Source organism: Strix aluco, chromosome 11, assembly GCF_031877795.1.
Source record: "Strix aluco isolate bStrAlu1 chromosome 11, bStrAlu1.hap1, whole genome shotgun sequence".
NCBI classification, from domain to species: Eukaryota; Metazoa; Chordata; class Aves; order Strigiformes; family Strigidae; genus Strix; species Strix aluco.
Window position 1 is genome coordinate 16,567,459 of NC_133941.1, and position 17,093 is coordinate 16,584,551.

At 41.9% G+C, this 17,093-nt stretch overlaps 1 protein-coding gene across 1 annotated transcript in view; it reads right to left on the reverse strand.

Annotated features, from left to right (window-relative positions):
* The window catches only part of FANCD2 (FA complementation group D2), a 54,965-nt gene that overhangs the window by 26,411 nt on the left and 11,461 nt on the right, over positions 1-17,093 (reverse strand). The window contains exons 11-24 of the mRNA XM_074835811.1: positions 16,506-16,610; positions 15,311-15,411; positions 14,712-14,820; positions 13,929-13,964; positions 13,388-13,531; positions 12,237-12,371; positions 10,698-10,829; positions 8,586-8,693; positions 5,376-5,485; positions 3,850-3,910; positions 3,032-3,157; positions 1,634-1,707; positions 1,405-1,545; positions 133-233 (exon numbers count right to left, since the gene is read on the reverse strand). Coding sequence (XP_074691912.1) covers positions 133-233; positions 1,405-1,545; positions 1,634-1,707; positions 3,032-3,157; positions 3,850-3,910; positions 5,376-5,485; positions 8,586-8,693; positions 10,698-10,829; positions 12,237-12,371; positions 13,388-13,531; positions 13,929-13,964; positions 14,712-14,820; positions 15,311-15,411; positions 16,506-16,610 — 1,483 coding nt within the window. The remainder of the gene's footprint in view (positions 1-132; positions 234-1,404; positions 1,546-1,633; positions 1,708-3,031; positions 3,158-3,849; positions 3,911-5,375; positions 5,486-8,585; positions 8,694-10,697; positions 10,830-12,236; positions 12,372-13,387; positions 13,532-13,928; positions 13,965-14,711; positions 14,821-15,310; positions 15,412-16,505; positions 16,611-17,093) is intronic.

Consider the following 17,093-nt stretch of genomic DNA (forward strand, 5'->3'; position numbering starts at 1 on the left):
TGAAAGCAAACAGAGCATCTCAGCCTCCTTCACAAACTGCACAATTCTTCCCACAACTGCAGGAACTCTTTGCATATCTGGGGCAGGAAAAAGTCAGACAGACAGACTCTATAAAAGGTCCATTTCCCATACCTAATAAGGCATCAATTTCCTCCAGGCTTCCACTGTTTTGCTCTCCAGTGTAGAGTCTCAGCAATCGGAAACAGGGTGACAGACATATTGGTGACACTACCCTGGGGGAGGAAAAAAAAAAGAAATGGAGTGGGTGCTATGTTTTATATACCTCCAGAATGCCCATCACTTTTCCATTATGTCCTATATCCTCCCCACACCACCTTGCCTATGCCTTCTGTTTTGCTTCTGGCAAGTCCCAGCAACATAGAGCAGAAATGCACCATATGGTTTAAAAAAAAAATAATTTAAAAATTGGTGATCACCAGTTTTCTGGAAAAGCATATAAGGGCAGAAAAACAGGTGTAATGAACAAAAATGGGGTCAGATTTATTTCTGCTAGAAAACAAAGTTGAATAATTCAGAAGGAACCATAAGAAATTGTGCAAAACACAGTGGTGTGCAGTGGAGAAACCTCCTCGAATGTTTTGTAGCATGCCACTGCTCACATTCTGAGTGAGGAAGACTAACATTATTCCATAGATTCATGTAAAGTAGCTTTGTTTCTTTTATTTTAAAGTGATCATGTCTTTTTCTAAGCACAACTAAAATCTCAACAAAATCCTATGACAATAAATTACACAGGATGTGAATGTGCCAGTTAAAAAGACACCTTTAATTATTTTTAACTTTGATGACCTACTGTTTAATTAGACTTTTTTATTTCTTACATGTTGCCTGTTCCATTTTCCAAAGACAAACACCTTATTTCTCAGTTGAATTTCACTTGTGGCTGCATGCTTGTGGTTTTGCTCTGGAGCACAGTCTATGTTGTCCAAGTACAACCAAAGGTGAGAAAAATCATGTACTGTTGACACACACTAAGTCCTTAGTGACCCTCTATTTGAGAATCATTGCTCAAAATATGAATTTTGCCATCTCAGAGTTGCCTATCCATCTCAATATGGCATTCAATAACATCATAACACTGGGAGAAGGAGCTGCTATTGTCATATGACAGATGGGAAACAAGGCAGATGCAGCATGACTTACCCAAGATCACCTAAACAGCCTGAGCCAGAACAGACTGCCAGTTCCCAACCAGCTTATACCTCTAGACCTATCCGAATACGTCTAACAGCAAGAGAAGGAAAACAACACTGGAAACTGGTAAATTCTCTGATCAGGTCCTTATCAGGCACTTTGGCAGTCAGGGCTGATAGCAGTGAAGTGCACCAAAAGAAAACAATTCCTTTACCTTTGCAGTCATCCCACAGTGAAGTGCTAAAATACCTTTTACTTTGGTTACTCGCTCCTTCAGTGACCCTGCCAAGCTCACTCTGTGACACCAATGGCAAGAGGTTGATAGCAATTGCTCCCTGACTTTCATCTTCATCCAGATTAAACAAGGACTTCACTGGGAACAAGAACGAACTGCAAGGACAGACAGACAAGCTCTTGTTGACAAACTCAGTTTTCAGTGACACAAACGTTGCAAATACTTTGCCTGTGATTAGCATACCCATCCACTGTGGGGTTCAGATCCACCACAAAGTCACTGGGAAAGTCCTCCACCAAACTCTTCCCAAACTCTTCCTATAATGAAAGGAAAAAAATCTGCTCAGCAAAGGGGCTCAGTGAAGAAAGCTTCAACAGCAGCAGTGGAAAATGCAGAAGATAAGGCCAAGCAAAAATATCCTGGAACAGCCACAGCAATGAAGCCCACTGCCTGCGAGGAGAGTCGAGGCCTGCCTTTAGAGACAAAGCCAGGAAACATTGCTGAGCATGCACAACCAATTTCTTCCCTGCTCTTTGGACATGGGCTTGTCTACAAGTTCCATAGTGCTGCAGAGAGGCAGAGCAGCTGGCTGGAAGAGGAAAGCAGCCATAGGAAGTTCTCTGTCCCAAGAGCCAATCATCAGAATGAAATGGCTATAAAGTGATGGCAAAGTTTTATTTCACACAATGTGTCCCACATATTTCACATACTTACATTGTTAGAAACAATTAAGGGAGAAGTAAAGTAATAGATGTGACAGAGTCTGGACAAACAAACAATGAAAAGACCAAAAAAAATCTGCACAAAAATTGTGAGAAGAACATTAGCTTGCTATTACATTTCAGAAAATCTCCTTCCTTTGTTTTTCCTCCTTGAAGCACTCAGCTGGACCACAGGAGACTGGCATTTCCAGCGCTAGGCACAGAGCTGTTCAGAGTGACTGCCAGCACAGAGTGACTGACAGCTCCCTGGTGACCTTCCCTCGTTCTAACACACAGTTCCTCCACTCCATAACCAGCAGGTGCAAAGAGCACTCACGCCACAAAGCGATCAATTCCACAGCAGCCTTCAATGCTCTCCTGGGCCCCAGTGTGGCTTGCTACGCTCCTGGCAGGCACAGCGCACATGCAAAAAGGGTCCCCAGCAAGAAGAAAGAGCTGTCCAGTGGCCTGCACAAACCTCTTCCTATTACCATAAATACCACTTATTTATTTATTACCATAAATGACTGTGGCTTTTCCAAGTCCTTAGGCATCAGATAGCCTTAACAGTCTGACCAGAAGCCAATTTCAATAGTAAGTTTAAAATTCGTTTGGATTCTACTTTTATCTATGAATCTTAAAGCATGCTCTGAAATGTCACATAATTTCCTTTAAAAGGCTTCCCTGTTGTCATGTAAAAGTTCACATAAAGGAAGTTAAAGCATAATGAGGAATCTACTACAATCAAAAAAGGCTGAGAGCTGAAAGAGGATTTTGTATCTGACCAATCTCTTACAGGACCTTAAGCATGCCTACAATAAAAAAAAAATTCTCAAGCTGGAGTGAAATCCTCAAACTGACTCTGTCCTGCCAATACCTGAAAGACATGTTTCTGAAGCGTTCATTTAAGTGATTAAGTTCAAACTACTCTGCAACATACCAGGAGCTGCAAGTCCAAGTTCCCCTTCTGCTTCTCAATCAAACTGGCGAGTTCATCATAGTACAGAGCCAAGACCTCTGGTGTTTGCTCACAGCAGAAGCCCACAAGGTCCAGCAAGGTAGAAAGCTGAAAGGAGAGAGTCCACAGAAATGGGTAAGGTAAATGGATCCAACTCAAGCTTTTACTTGAGTTCCTTTTACACTAATTTACTCTGAGGCATATCCAAAGCTTCATCTCTAGGGTAACAGCCCATGGTGACTCATCTTGCAAAGACCCAGTTTTAAGAAGGAACATGGGTCTTTTAAGGTCCTGGCCCAGCTCCACTGTGAAATAACACAAGAGTCTACCTAGGACAACCCTTAAATAGAGTGCCAGCCTAGAAGAAGGTTTTTCAACAGGAATTAAGGAAAAAGGCCAAGGCTAGACCAACCCTGTACAGCGCAAGTACTTTCTCTAGATAGCTTGGCAGCAGTGCCCTTCAGGCCACAAGGAAGGCCTTGGCTTTGTCTTGCTGAAGCAGATTGTCCTGTTTCTTTCCTTTGTCTGGATAGAAGACTTTCACTAGATGGCTGCAGTACTGCTTGTCCTGGACTAGCAGCAGCCAAGACCAGCAGGTGCTATCTTAATACAGACCTTTGTTTCTCCAAAACCATTTTTAGTAGATTCTTGGCTCTGCAGTCAATGTACAAGAATCCCAGGTTCAGTAAAGCGAACTCCCAGACACACATACTATTTCAGTTAAGACTGTGCTTCCAGTCACACCTCCTTGCTGACCACATCCTCCCTCTCTCCCACACTGCCCCATTCTTGGTACTCACCTGCCCATCACGCTCACTGTTCAGCTCTGGTCTCTCCAATGAACTACCATCTCCTTCATTCCTGAAAGCAATTGATAACCTTGCTTTTGTTGCACAACACTTAAGAGATGGCAAAACCCAGTCACACACACAAGGTTCTCTCTCTCAGAAACTGAAGAATTATGCATGAAAAAGGTTCTTTGGAACACTATTAGGAGAAGACCTGTTGCTGTTTCAGACCTTCAGGACAAGACTCATTGTCTTCTTCAAGGATATGCTGCTTCTAACCTGTTGAAACTTAAGCCCTCTAGCCATCCTCTCTTCTGAAAGCCATGAAGCCTCACCTTATCATAAGCCTAATACCTGTAGTTGTACATTAGCACAACTACTCAGAATTCTTGCTGCTTACTTGCAGAGTTCAGAAAGGTACTTTTTCCTCTGATAATTTGGCTTTCAAGTCTGACTCCTTCGATCTTTTTCTGAGGAAATCACACAGGGTGCCAGTAAGGTACACAAATGACCCAATGTGATGCAAAGATATCTCTCAAGTGCCAGCAGACAGATTTTCCCCATGCACTTGGGTCAGATTTGGTGGGAAGGAACTTCTCTACAGGTCAAACAAACAGATTCCCTGGGGATTTACTGCTTTTTCTGAGGCACAGAACATGCTCCATCTGCTGGGATCATCTGTGTGCATTTTACCCAGCAAAATCCCTGCCATTGAAGGTGCCTTGAAGCCCTGATGATCCCACATGCTCTTCTGGGGTTTTTTTTCCTGTAATTCTTATTTAGGATTTTCTAAATATGCTTGAAATAACTATATTAGCATACACCCTGCTTAAACTTGAACCACTGCCTTTAAATTAGTGAGTCTAATGTCAGTGCTATGGGAGCAACCATAAGGAAGTCCAATGCCTCACGGCCTGGAGCTAAGGTGGGCTTTTCTCTTCATGTAATAAACAGCAAAATCGTTTTATTAAGAAGTGCAAAATCAGTGAGCTAAATAATGTTTCCCAACACCAGTTAAATCTTTATTTTCCAAATGCTTTAATCTTTGTCCCAGCTCTTATCAGGAGTTTGCCTGGTTTACGAATGTTGTTTATAAATTATTTATACAGTACATTGGAAATTGTCATGCCAATGCCCAGCACAGCAGTAACAATCTTTGTCCTTACTTCTTCTTTCTATTTCCATGTATTCAAACATGGAGCACATTAGGTTATTCAGCCTAGTGTCAGAAGCTGATCTGCAGTCAGTCCACCACAGTGTTCAAATTTTTTTCTAGGCAATAGGTCCTGCTGGTGCTAGTCAAGGCATCCATGAATAGGCATTAACAAGACATTCAGGATGTCTTTGAGATTAGAAGCAGGTGAGCAGTATTGAACGGGTTGTAACACCAAACACCACAGTCTGCAGAAGAGAATTCTAAGTTCCTGGATTTGACCAAGGCATGCATGAGCTTGAAGGCAATGCCCCCTTTTGTTCCACTCCAGGTTTGTTCTGAACAGAAATCATGTTAAACTCATCTTTGCTACATCCTCTCTCACCTTTTTAATGCCACGCTGCCTATCATGGTAACAGCACCAATAATCCCCATTTGTTTGTGGTTGGGAACTGTGCTGGAGAGCCATTTCCTGATCACCATGTGCATATCATCCTAAAAAGAAAGACACAGACCATGTCACCACAGAGGTACTTGTGCGCATCACTCACAATTCTATTGGCATCTTCTCTTAATGTCATCTCCAAAGGCTGCAGGGGGATGCTTTATTGGGATTACAGCTTTGCAAAAGGAATGCACATTCTGCAATTCCTTTATTATGAAAATACTAGTCACAACACTAGATAAGGCTGCAAACAGCATTAAAAGTGACTTGCTTTGACTTTGCTCTAATTACGATACAACATGTACTTGGTCCAGGTTTCATCTACAATTAATAGAATATATTAAAAAAATAGCAGATGGTCTTGGAGCCCTTCATACACAAACAGCAGCTGCAGAGCTGCCCTCCAAAACACTGTCAGCTTCAGGAGGCTGAGGGCTGGAGCAGTTTTTGGTGAAGGTCCAAAGAGAGCTGTAGGTAACAGCATACCAGACACCTGGGATTAAGGCGTTTTTCATGCTGCCTCCCTTGTCCCCTGGCTGTGCCCTGCACAACTGTAAAGGTTTCCCTGCAGCAGCTCCGTAAGCCCATGTCAGGTCTCAGCACAGCATGCTGTATTTCAACAGCTGCACCAAGCAGCTCATGCAGCTGCACTTTCCCAAAATGGGCACAAACCATTTTGAAGACTTCTGAAAGTCTGGCACACCAATGCGAGATGAAGAGGTCTCCTGACACTGAGAGCACAAACCATACTCAGTGGTAGAAGTGTGATGCTTCAGGGAAGTTGGGACACCAGTCTGCTGGATGAGAAGTTTAATACTTGCCAAAGAGATCGAAGGCAAAGCACAGAGGAGTGCGTAGCCAGCCAGCCACAGGAATCCAAGCTGCGCCTGCACTGCTGGCAGAGGAATGCTCATGAAGAAAGCTGTCATCCTGAGAGATGGGGAGGGAACAGCTGACCAGAGGATAAAACAGGGCAGCCACCAAGTGGTCCAGAATAGTGTCTCTGACAAAGCAATATGTTCTGCCTCATCCCTTAAACTGATATACTGAGGTAAAAAAAGACAAAAACCTCAGCTAAGCAGACAATCGTGGGAGAGGGCTGCCAAGTGGGTCCTGACCAAAGCTAAGGGACAGCTCAGCTTCCTGATATCTAAAAGGAGGTATCAGGAAGTAATTGATTTCAAAACAGGGATGGAACAATAAATGCACTAGGCAGAAAATCTACTTATTTTAGCCAGTTACCAACAGTCCTATTGCTAGCTTAAACAGTGACCACCGCAGAAGAGCAGCATCCCTGTTATGAAGAGCAGCATTCTCAGACTGCAACAGAGCAGCAAAGGTCTTGCAGGCCACTGAAAAACATTAATGGAATCCAAACAGCCCTGGTTGCATTGATTCTTATTAACTCTCCCTACTGGTCCTGCAAAGGAGGAGGCTGGCCCATACACAGATCCTCAGCGATTGAGAGGTGCATGAAAGCACAAGCTCCGACCAGAGAGAGGTCCTGAGACAGAAGAGATGAAAGCTTCCGTTATGCTATGCAAAACTACCAGTGCCAACAAGATCAAATTGGTAGCAGAGAAAAGGATAGTACATGGTTACACTAGCTTTTCTTGACCTTCACTAGGCAAGATGCCTCTGGAATGACCTGTGCAGTGCAAGGACAAATGCCTAATCCGCCTGTAGAGATTCTCATGTCCAAGAGGTTTTGGTTTTAGAAGTACAGTTAAGAGAAGGCAAAGATGATGTTGGTTCCCAGCATACTGATTTCTTTGGTGATCTACCCCTGGAGTCTTTGGTATCAGTGAGGACAGAGTCAAACTGCCATCCTTAGATCCCCACAGTTACAAACTCTCAGCTCAGAATAAATTCTAGAGCTTACGCTCCTCCCCTTCTTTTTGCAATTTATGAGGGTGACAGGCAGAACACTTCTTCCTGGTGGCTAGTTCTTCTGGGCTGCAAAGTCACCTTGTGTGTTGCCAAGGCAATTTTCACAAGTCACACATAAGAAAGATTTGGGGTGGGAGGTGGGGAAATCACTGAGGAAAGTAGTTCAAAAAGAGCTAAACCTGACATATAACCGAAAATTTTGGCTGTGAAGAGCTCCATCTTAACGGCGTGAGTGGGAAGACCTGAAATGACTACAGACATGCTGTTTTACACACCACAGACCAATCAGGAAGAGAGGAAGAGCAGTTTTCCTTTATAGTCTCAAGCTAGCATGTGCAAACATACCCACAACTAGAAACTATGCAGGGACTCAAAGATAGACAAATAGTCCTAATTTCTAAGAGCTGAGCTTTACGAATGGGAAGATTTTAAATCCAGACAGCTCCATTGTGAAATAAATGTCTTTAAGATATTTCTTTATCTGATGACTACCATGCTCAAGGAGTCAGAAATCCAGACAAAAGTATCTGTTATCACCACTATTATGCTGCAACTGAGTCATACAACATATCCTGTATAGAATTAATATGAATTCGGACAGACCAGGTTTGGTAGCTTTTCATGTTTAAACTGGAGGCACAAAAGGTGCAAAGTCTACCACTTCACAGCAGAGTCCTCTCTTCTGTGTAGTTCAGTCATTCTAACATAAGAGTCTTTGTTGTCTCTGGTGTACAAACATTAAGCAGCTGAATCAAGATGAATGTCTTGGGGAAGAAGCTGAACTATGTTTTCTGCATGCTTCTAAGTAATTGAGAAACAAAGCTTGACAAAGAGGCTGCTGAATTTATACTTCTGCAAGTCTTCGAGGCTCAGGTAGACAAAGCCACAGTCAACCTGATATCATGTTGGTGACAGTCCCACTTTGACTGGGAGGTTAGATTAGAGACTGCCATCAGTCCCTTTCCACCAACATTTCTAACAACTCTACCTTTCTTAGATGTGCAAGAAAAAAGGACCTTTCTGGGAAAGATGTGAGGCATGCAGTCACTGTAGTGAGCCCTTGCTATACAGGGTGGAAATTCTGGAGCCACAAGCTGGCTTGCAGCCACCTGGGGAGAAGAGAATTTTAAGCTGAAGGTCATCCTGCCAATCACTGTTCATAGATGAGGCCATTATTTGCACAAGACAAACTCTGGAAGTTAACCTAGCAAAGAGGACCAAAGCACAGCCTGAACTCCTTTCTGTTGCGTTTCTGCTTACCTGAATATAGCTTCCTTCTTGCCTCTGGCTGAATGCTAGTGTGCTGAGAATGGAGAAAAGCTTCCGGATCTGGCATGGATTCAGTTTCTGTGTAGAGTCTAAAATGGTCTGTAAGAGAGAAGCCACAAACTAGCTCAGATGTATCAAGAATCCCTTTCCATATTCCCAAAAAGACACCAATTGTTAACCGCAGGGAAGAAAATTAACTTTACCTTTTTTGTGCAGGAAAAAGCTACATTCAATTTAAATAAACATAAATGCAGAACTATTGCTCTGGCCTTAATTATGGCAGTTCATTTTATCAGAGGCTGAATGGGAAGAACAATCTGGCTACCATAAGTATTTTGGGAGTGTTCCAATCCCATTAGTGACAGCTATTTATCTTCTGTCACAGGTTTGGTCACAGGATTCAAAGTATTTGACAAAATGAACATTATGGATTTTTTACTAATATTTCCATTACAAGCCTTGTAACGGTCAAACTGTTAACAATCTAGGGGTTGAATGTTCTGTGCTAGCTGGCATTCTCAGGATATTTCTTTTTCCAATGTTTCAGTGAAAAACAGTCCAGCTGTTTCCCAGAGCCATGTTAGCTTTCCTACCACTGACATGGCATTTTGCTACCATTATTTTTCTCCTACTACTGGCCAGCCTCAAGCAGGATTTGGAATGAGGTGTTAAGTTTGGCAGGATTATATAACCACTTTTGCAACCCTCAGGAAAATTTATCCAGCTTTAAGATTAAAAAATAGCTATCTGGGGAGATGATTCGTGCTAAGACCGCCATGTTCTTTCTGCGCTGGAGAGGCTCCAGCTCAGTGTCAAATACACCAGGCATCTGCAGCTCCACAGATCTTTTTACAGGTAACTGGCTAGTCACCACCTCCAAGATGCATGTCAAACACGGTACGCTGCCAGACCTTGCGGTGTGGCCAGAGAATTGATTAATGTGTTTCATATACAAGCTTTGGTAATGCATCAAAGATCAGCCCATAGAAACCATAATCTGTAAGTGATCTGCCAGCACAAGAACATGCAAACAAGGCCAGGAGGAAGGTCAGCAGGCCTTAGCAGACTGCTGCAAGCAAGTACTCCCCATCGCACTTCTGACAACACATTCAATTATAAGCAGGAGTTTTAGGCTGTCTCTTTCAAGGACTGCTTTCAGCCCTGGGTCCTTATCATATCTTCCCTCTGCCAGGAGGCAAGCGAGTCCCATTTCTTCCTGTTATACCCATTGAACGTGTGACAGATTGCATTGCAAATTCCTATGGCAGATCTTAATGCCTTTTTAGCATATTTTAAGCAAGTAATTTACATTTAACAATCAACCAGTTAAACAGCAAAAAGTATATAGCTTTTCCACAGCGTGTACTTAAACTACAGAATCCACCGACACCAAGGGGGCACCAAAAATGTCAGAGGGGTTGGGGGAATACCTGTACCCATACTCTTCAAGGGCTCTTAAATACAGGGTGTCCTTAAGCTACAAATCATCTCAGATGGGGAAGTGTTCCAGGAAAGTATTGCTATGTGCTTGCCTTGCTGTTTTGATCTTCCCTTAATCTCCACTTTTACTACTTTTGGAAACAGACGACTGGGCAGGCCTGACCCTGACTGTCATTCTTAGGAGTCAATAGTCCATTTTTTTCCTCACCCATTGAGCGCTTTCTTCTTTTAAATTTTAGTACATAAGTCCTTTTCCATTCCTGCCGGTTTTGTTTTAGGATTCAAATACTGGCTAAAGTACTGTCAGTCTTTTAATGTAGTAGAACAGGCAGTCCACAAAGGGGGTAGGTTTTTGCCAAATATTTGAAACAGCTGATGCAGACAGCATTTTCCTTCCATTGTAGGTGTCATTCCATGCCTGCAATTTAAGCATCCCCCAGCTACAGAGAAAGGTAAATTTCTTTCTTCGTCCATCTCAATTTCCCCTGTCAAAAAAATCATACAGGCCTATCTTACAGCTCACACATTTCTGAAGACAGATGGCTTTACAGGTATGAGTTGTTCCAATATCTCTATTCCTGAAAAGCACTGATCTAGTCTGGATTCGAAGCAAAATGGTGTAGGGGACCTGAGATATAGTATGCCCCCAAGAAATATACACACCTTCACGAAGGTGGCGTAGCGCATCAGCAGGGATGTGTGCAGCACCACCAAATCAGTGAGCACATCCAGAGAAATGTCCAATTCTGTCTCTGTTCCACTGCACACGTGAGTCACCAAAGCAGTCACAACCTCCTAAGGAAAAAGCCCCCATAGTGAAATATCAACAGAAAAATGTCTGCATTGTTCTGCTCATATAGAATATGCTGATCAAGTACAGATAATCATCCTGGAACTCAACCATATTATTCTAAGTCCCCTCTCAGTTTGCTCTTTAATTCTCAATATCCACAATACTGACTTTCTCCTTGAGCCTGAACTTTATCCAGTTCTAAAAGCTCCCATGGTTCCATAAAGCAGCTCTTCACCAAATTTTTCCTGCCTGCTTACTAACACTACTGCAGGTTCTGCTCTTTGCTACCAACACATAAAATGATGAAAATCTACCCTATTTTCTTAGGTGCACACAACACTGCACCATACCCAGGAAGACATTGCCTCTGGCTTCAGCAGTTCCAGTGCCTTCACAGTCTTTATCAACAGCAGTTCAAAATTGACATTTTTGTTTCAAAAATATTTTTATGGCCTTATTTCAGTTGACTTCTGGACAGGGATCTCTCTCCACTCCCATCCACTGTCTGAGGCTATGGGTCTTTCCTGTGTCACTAATTGCTAATACATCCACTGTCTTTTGAAATTCTTAACATCTCAAAGCATTACTAGACTCACTAGCTTGTTGCAGATGACATTGTATGCTTTCATATCTCATTTTTTTTCCCAGTTGCTTTTTTGTTTGTCTATTTGTTAAGTTTGCTGTAATAATACAGATACAATGCTGGAAACGATCTTAATTATAAACATACTGTGCTCAAAAAAGTGCAAATACACTCAAAAGCTGCTGCAGAGCTGTCTTCAATCCCCAGATTTTCTGATGTCAGCATGTCTGCAGGAACTCATACTCAGAGCTGAAAGTCTAGTCTGTGATTATTTCAGAATATGCAGCAGGAGTCAAAGTTGGCCATAGCTCTGAGGGAAATCTGTGTAAACTTTTTCATCACAGTAAGTTATCCAAGGAAAGGGAAAAAAGTTGCAATACGAACTATAACAATGGCTTTTTAAAACAGAGGATGCTCAAAGTGACTAGGTAAGATAGAACAGGAATATGGATTTATGAACAAATCTCCTCTGTGACCCTGGGGGCCAGTCCTGACTTCCTGGCTAGATCTCAGTCAACTTGTTTGCCTTCTGAATTGCAGTAAACCCAGCACAGTCCCCTCTGCTCTCTGAGTGTTTTTCGTTCTGTCACTTCTGAGGCCTGCCTGTTTTCTCCCTGCTCCTCCCAGCAGTCTCTGAGCTTGAGTCACTCGCTACAGAGTCTTGCTGTGCTTGTTCCCCATCTTCTGTTTGGCCTACTCTACAGCATGCACCTGTCTTCAAAGGCTTCCAACCGCCTGAAATCCTCTCCTGCCTAAAGGATCATGACATACATTCTAGAACAAAGTGCAAACACAAATAAAACAGATGCCATCCATCACACTATACCTGCTGGCAGTAAGAGTCAAAGGCTGCAAATGCTTGTTTGTACATGCAGCTGCCAAAGGAGACCACAGATGGGTGTGCAGAGTGCAGAAACATCTGAGCAAGTGCTAGGATTGAAGGGAAGAAGTCTTTGATAACCTGAAATACAGATATCATGAAAGAGGAGATTATTGCTGGTTGCTTTCAACACCCTCAATTCTCTAAATAAACAGGCAACAAGAGCAGGTAAGGCACACCAGAATGGGTTTCTCCAACCTTCTCCACACACAGGATTTACAGATTGGTTAAGATGCCAGCCTGAAAAGCTGCAGAGCTTGCAGCAGCATATCCCTTATGGGTGACACCAGGGAAGTCACATTACAGCAATGTGCCACTAAATATAAGCCCCAGGACAGACACACTCTTGGCCTTACTTTAATAGAAGACTCTGCTACATCAAGATAATCAGAAAAATCGAACTTAACTTTTAAAGTTAGCTTAAACACACAGAGCACCTTTGAACAACAAACCCTTATTCAGATGTAAAGTGGCTTAATTTACTTTATCTTAACTTATTCTGGAAGGGAGTTAAACTAAAACTGAATTAAACCCACTTGTATTCAGAATAAAATGTGCCTACTTAAGGCATTATTATAGTTCAATTAATTAATTTTAAATTAATAACTCAGTATTTCTCATCTGCCCCCTACCTCTGACAAGCAGCAGTGTCATTTTTCATTGATCTTTACAGTTTTCTCATAGTAAATGGTAATTTACATTACGTTACATATGCCCAATATATTTATTTAGACCAAGAAAACATTGCACTTGAAATATGGTGCATGTAAACATATGAACTTCTAAAAATACTGTGGGAGACAACAGCATGCCTGGAACACTGGAGATCTTGGGCTACACTACATCTCTTAGGCTGAAAGGTTTTCTACGAAAATAAAAAGCCCATCCAATTCTGAGGAAAGCTCATCTCTAAAAAAAAACATGTGACAGTTACAACAGAGGACATGTGCCTTGGGACATTGATCTGGGACCAAAAATTAAAAACGTAAGTGTACATAACTGAAACAGTATAAATAATGCAGTGCAGGGTTAAATCATCATCTGACAAGATCTTTGAGAGATAGAAGAGGGAGTCCCAAAGCAGAATCAACACTGACCACTGAATGATTTTGGAAGGCTTTCTGCATCAGCTGTTCTGGCATGCAGCCCAGTCGAATTTTGCTCCTCAATACTTTCTCAGTTTGTTTCCTGTTCTTGGTGTTTGTAGAATGGATTAGCAGCAAAACTATCAGATCCAGAACCTTTTAGAGGGAATAACCACCAATCATTACGCTGAAAAGATATTAAACAGTCCAGACAACTACACACTTTGAAATCAAAGCTGAGAAGAAAATTAAGAGCTCAGAAAGTCCCAACAGCCACAACTGTAGAAAAACCTTACCAGTCCAACAGGACAGGATTAAAGCAGGACAATGCTGTCCCTTGACATTTAGAAGGGATGAACTAAGAGTCACAAAGAAAATGGATGGCTGTTATACTAGGAGCAAGTCAAATACCAAAAGAACCGCCCATGCAACACCACTGGCAGTTTCTGCTCCAACTAGAAAAATCTGTTCATCTACAACCATGAAGAAAGCCCTTGAAAACACCAGCAGAAGAGGACACTCCCAGAGACAAGTGCAGAGTCACAAGTATTACCTTATGGTCAGATACAGATGTGCTGTTCTCAATAGCCTAAGAGCAAAGAAACCAAGAAAACTGTTATGCTAGAGTACAATAATATATTCCACAACCAAATCAAAAAAGGCAGACACCAAAAGAAATACTGCTCACAGTTTTCTCTCCTTTACAACAGGACAGCTATCAAAGCCAGCAAACTGGATCTTGCCAACAGCAGAGAATCCAGGAGGCACTCAAAAAAACAGCATGAAAATTCAGCTTGAACAAGGACGTTCTCAAGTAACAAGCAGGCTTGAAAAAGGAACTAAAGTACTGAGCAATGAAAGGCTGTGAACAAGGAACAGTCTCATGGTTTACACTGAAATGAAATTTAAAATTAAATTTAGCCCAATATCAGACAACAGTGATTTCTGGCTGGACATTTTCAAGCACCTTAAGGCTTCACACAGCTCAGTCTCAACATATGGGTCTACATTTTTGCACTCTTGCAGACAGAAGAAAAAAAATCTAAAACTATTTTTTCCAAAATACTCTTGTAAACAGGTTTATCCTGGACTTCAAGACTTGGGGTCTGTACAGAGGAGCTCAGTGGCCATCTTGCAGACACTGTGAATTAGTAACCGAGGAAGAAAGCAGACCTCCAAAAAGCACCACTAATTTGGAACACAGAATGAAATCTGTATCAGTAAAATGAAGGGCTAATATTTGTCTTTTAATATCACATTTGATTACAAGAAAGGCTCAGGCTCAACCTAGGAGTCCAATTAAATAAGGAAACAAGGACTGAAGCATGTATCTTACCTTAATCCATGCTTCAGAGACATCTTTCTGAAATCTCACAGCTAACTTGATCACATCAAAAAGTAGCTTCACACAATTCTGGCTGGTGGTTACTTGGCTCATGGAAGAACTGTAAATGATCAGAAAGGAGGAGACTCAGTCACTGTAAACACTGTAGTAAAAGGAACAAGGCAGTGTAGCAGTCACAGCAGTTACTTAAAGCAGCCATTCTCTAGAGGGAATGCTCTGGCAGGGATAGGGAGTTTCAGAAGAGGGTGGAAGCAGAGGTTGCAGAATCAACCAAAAACATACTGGAGGGAACTTAAAACAAATGAACCAGCAGCAACATTATTATAAATGGAGCTGCCTACCCCCATGTAGACATGGATGCAGATGGCTGACAAGAAATTACATGCACGGCAGAGGAAGCCAGCTGGGCAAAGATTGACAAATGTGTTATATTAGCACCAAGCAGGAAGGAATAAAGGTCTCGGCACCTTTATGCGGGATAAATTAGACTCGTGTGGGTTACCATGTGTGCCAGAGAGAACAGATAAAGAAGAACTGAAGTCCTTCTGCCCATCTTACCCTTGGATAATCATGTAAATCTGTTTAAGTACCTGGCCTGGACTTGGCTTTTAATCTTCTTCTGCGAACCTAAGATCTGCAGGGGCAGAACACATGATGACAGATCCAAGCTCTTGCGAAGATCAGAAATCACCTGTAAAATACAAATCCCTGCATGTATTTGTAAAGACTCATAAGCATTTAACCATGCTCAAACTTGGGGTTTTTTTAAATTTAGGAAATGAACCAGTAACACTTTGATCTTCACCCATCATGTCATGTCATGATGTTGCAGATGCATGCAAAAAGCAGAAAGGATTTCTTAAGAGTTTCTCTCTGAAATCCCCACCTATATCTGCTGTATGCTGCTGTGAACTAGTTTTATCTTGTTTAGCAGCTGAACAAGATATATGACAGCCATGGGAATTCTGGGGCATGTGAGTTTACCAATCTGACTGCTGTCAAATTGCAGTGTATCAGCACAGACTGGCTTGCATGTTATAGCCATGCTGTTTTCACAGTGGTTTGTTTCCCTGAAAGATTTGGGCAGATCACAGTCCTCATCTGGCTTAGGCTGAGGCTTCCTCAAAGTATGAAAAAAATCATGTTCAATAATTCAGCAAGGCTGGCTCAACAAATACATTTGGCTCATTTAAAAAAATATTCTGAGTATGTTTCCTTAGATAAAGCAACTTCAAAAACTGAGGAAGCTTACATCTTAGAATGAAAATGGTCTTCCAGGAGAACTACCCTTGTAGAAATGCTTCCAAAACATGAACTCAGTGGAGAAAAGAAGAGAATTACCAAGTTGCAGTCCTGTATCTGTGGATACTTCTGAATTTAATACCCTTAAAAGGTCGGTACAATGCACAGTTCTTAGATCAAATTTAGAGGCTGCCATTTAACTACAGCTTTCCAGTCTAAGAGGTTAACTCAAGACAATTTGACTGCTTTCAGTTCTTTAAGATGTTTACACCAAAAAAAACTAATTCTAAGAACAAATGAGAAAATACGATAGCCAGCAGAAAGGAGGAGGTTTCAATTCTCAGGCATTGAAGGCATAACCAAATCAAAGTCAAAGGACAGATATAGTTTCTACTTGCACTTTGATCCTTGGTAATATTAAAAATTTTACTTGAAACCATTAAAGCATACACCTCCATGTGTGAAGCAACTGCTCTCTGTTAAAACATGCACTGGATTAGACAAATTACTGGTCTTTATTTAGTATAGAGAAAAATACTGTACCTCTACTGCATCTGCTGCCTTGACATTATGGAGGATGAATTTTACTACTACAGGCAAATCTTCCAGTTTTACAGAAGGCACAATGGTCATGGCAGACTGCCGCACCTGAGGGGAAAGCAATACTGGATCAGCTGTAAGACTATGGTTCACAGAAACACAGTTATGTTAGTGGGAAAGAATCTTTGGAAGTTTATAGTCCAACCTTCTGCTCAGAGCAGGAATACTGTCAGTACTAGATCAGACTCACCCTGGCTTTGTTAACTGAGTCTTGAAGATATCCATGGATGGAGAAAACCCCCAAGCCCTGCCACCTCTTTGATAATTTATGTCAGTGCTGCAGACCCTAACTCATTTTTCCAAATGTCCAACCCGAACCTCCTAGGTTGTAATTTGTGGCCATTGCCCCTTATCATTTCATTTGGCACTGCTGGGAAGAGCTTGGCTCCACCATTTTTTAACTGGATTTCAAAAGGGAAAAGCATGGAAGAGGGGTAGCCTGTTATGCAGCACTAGTCTTTCAGGACTACGTAAAATAGTATTCACTGCACTCAAATCAATTTTATTCTATTCATAAGAAGCCAAAATGCA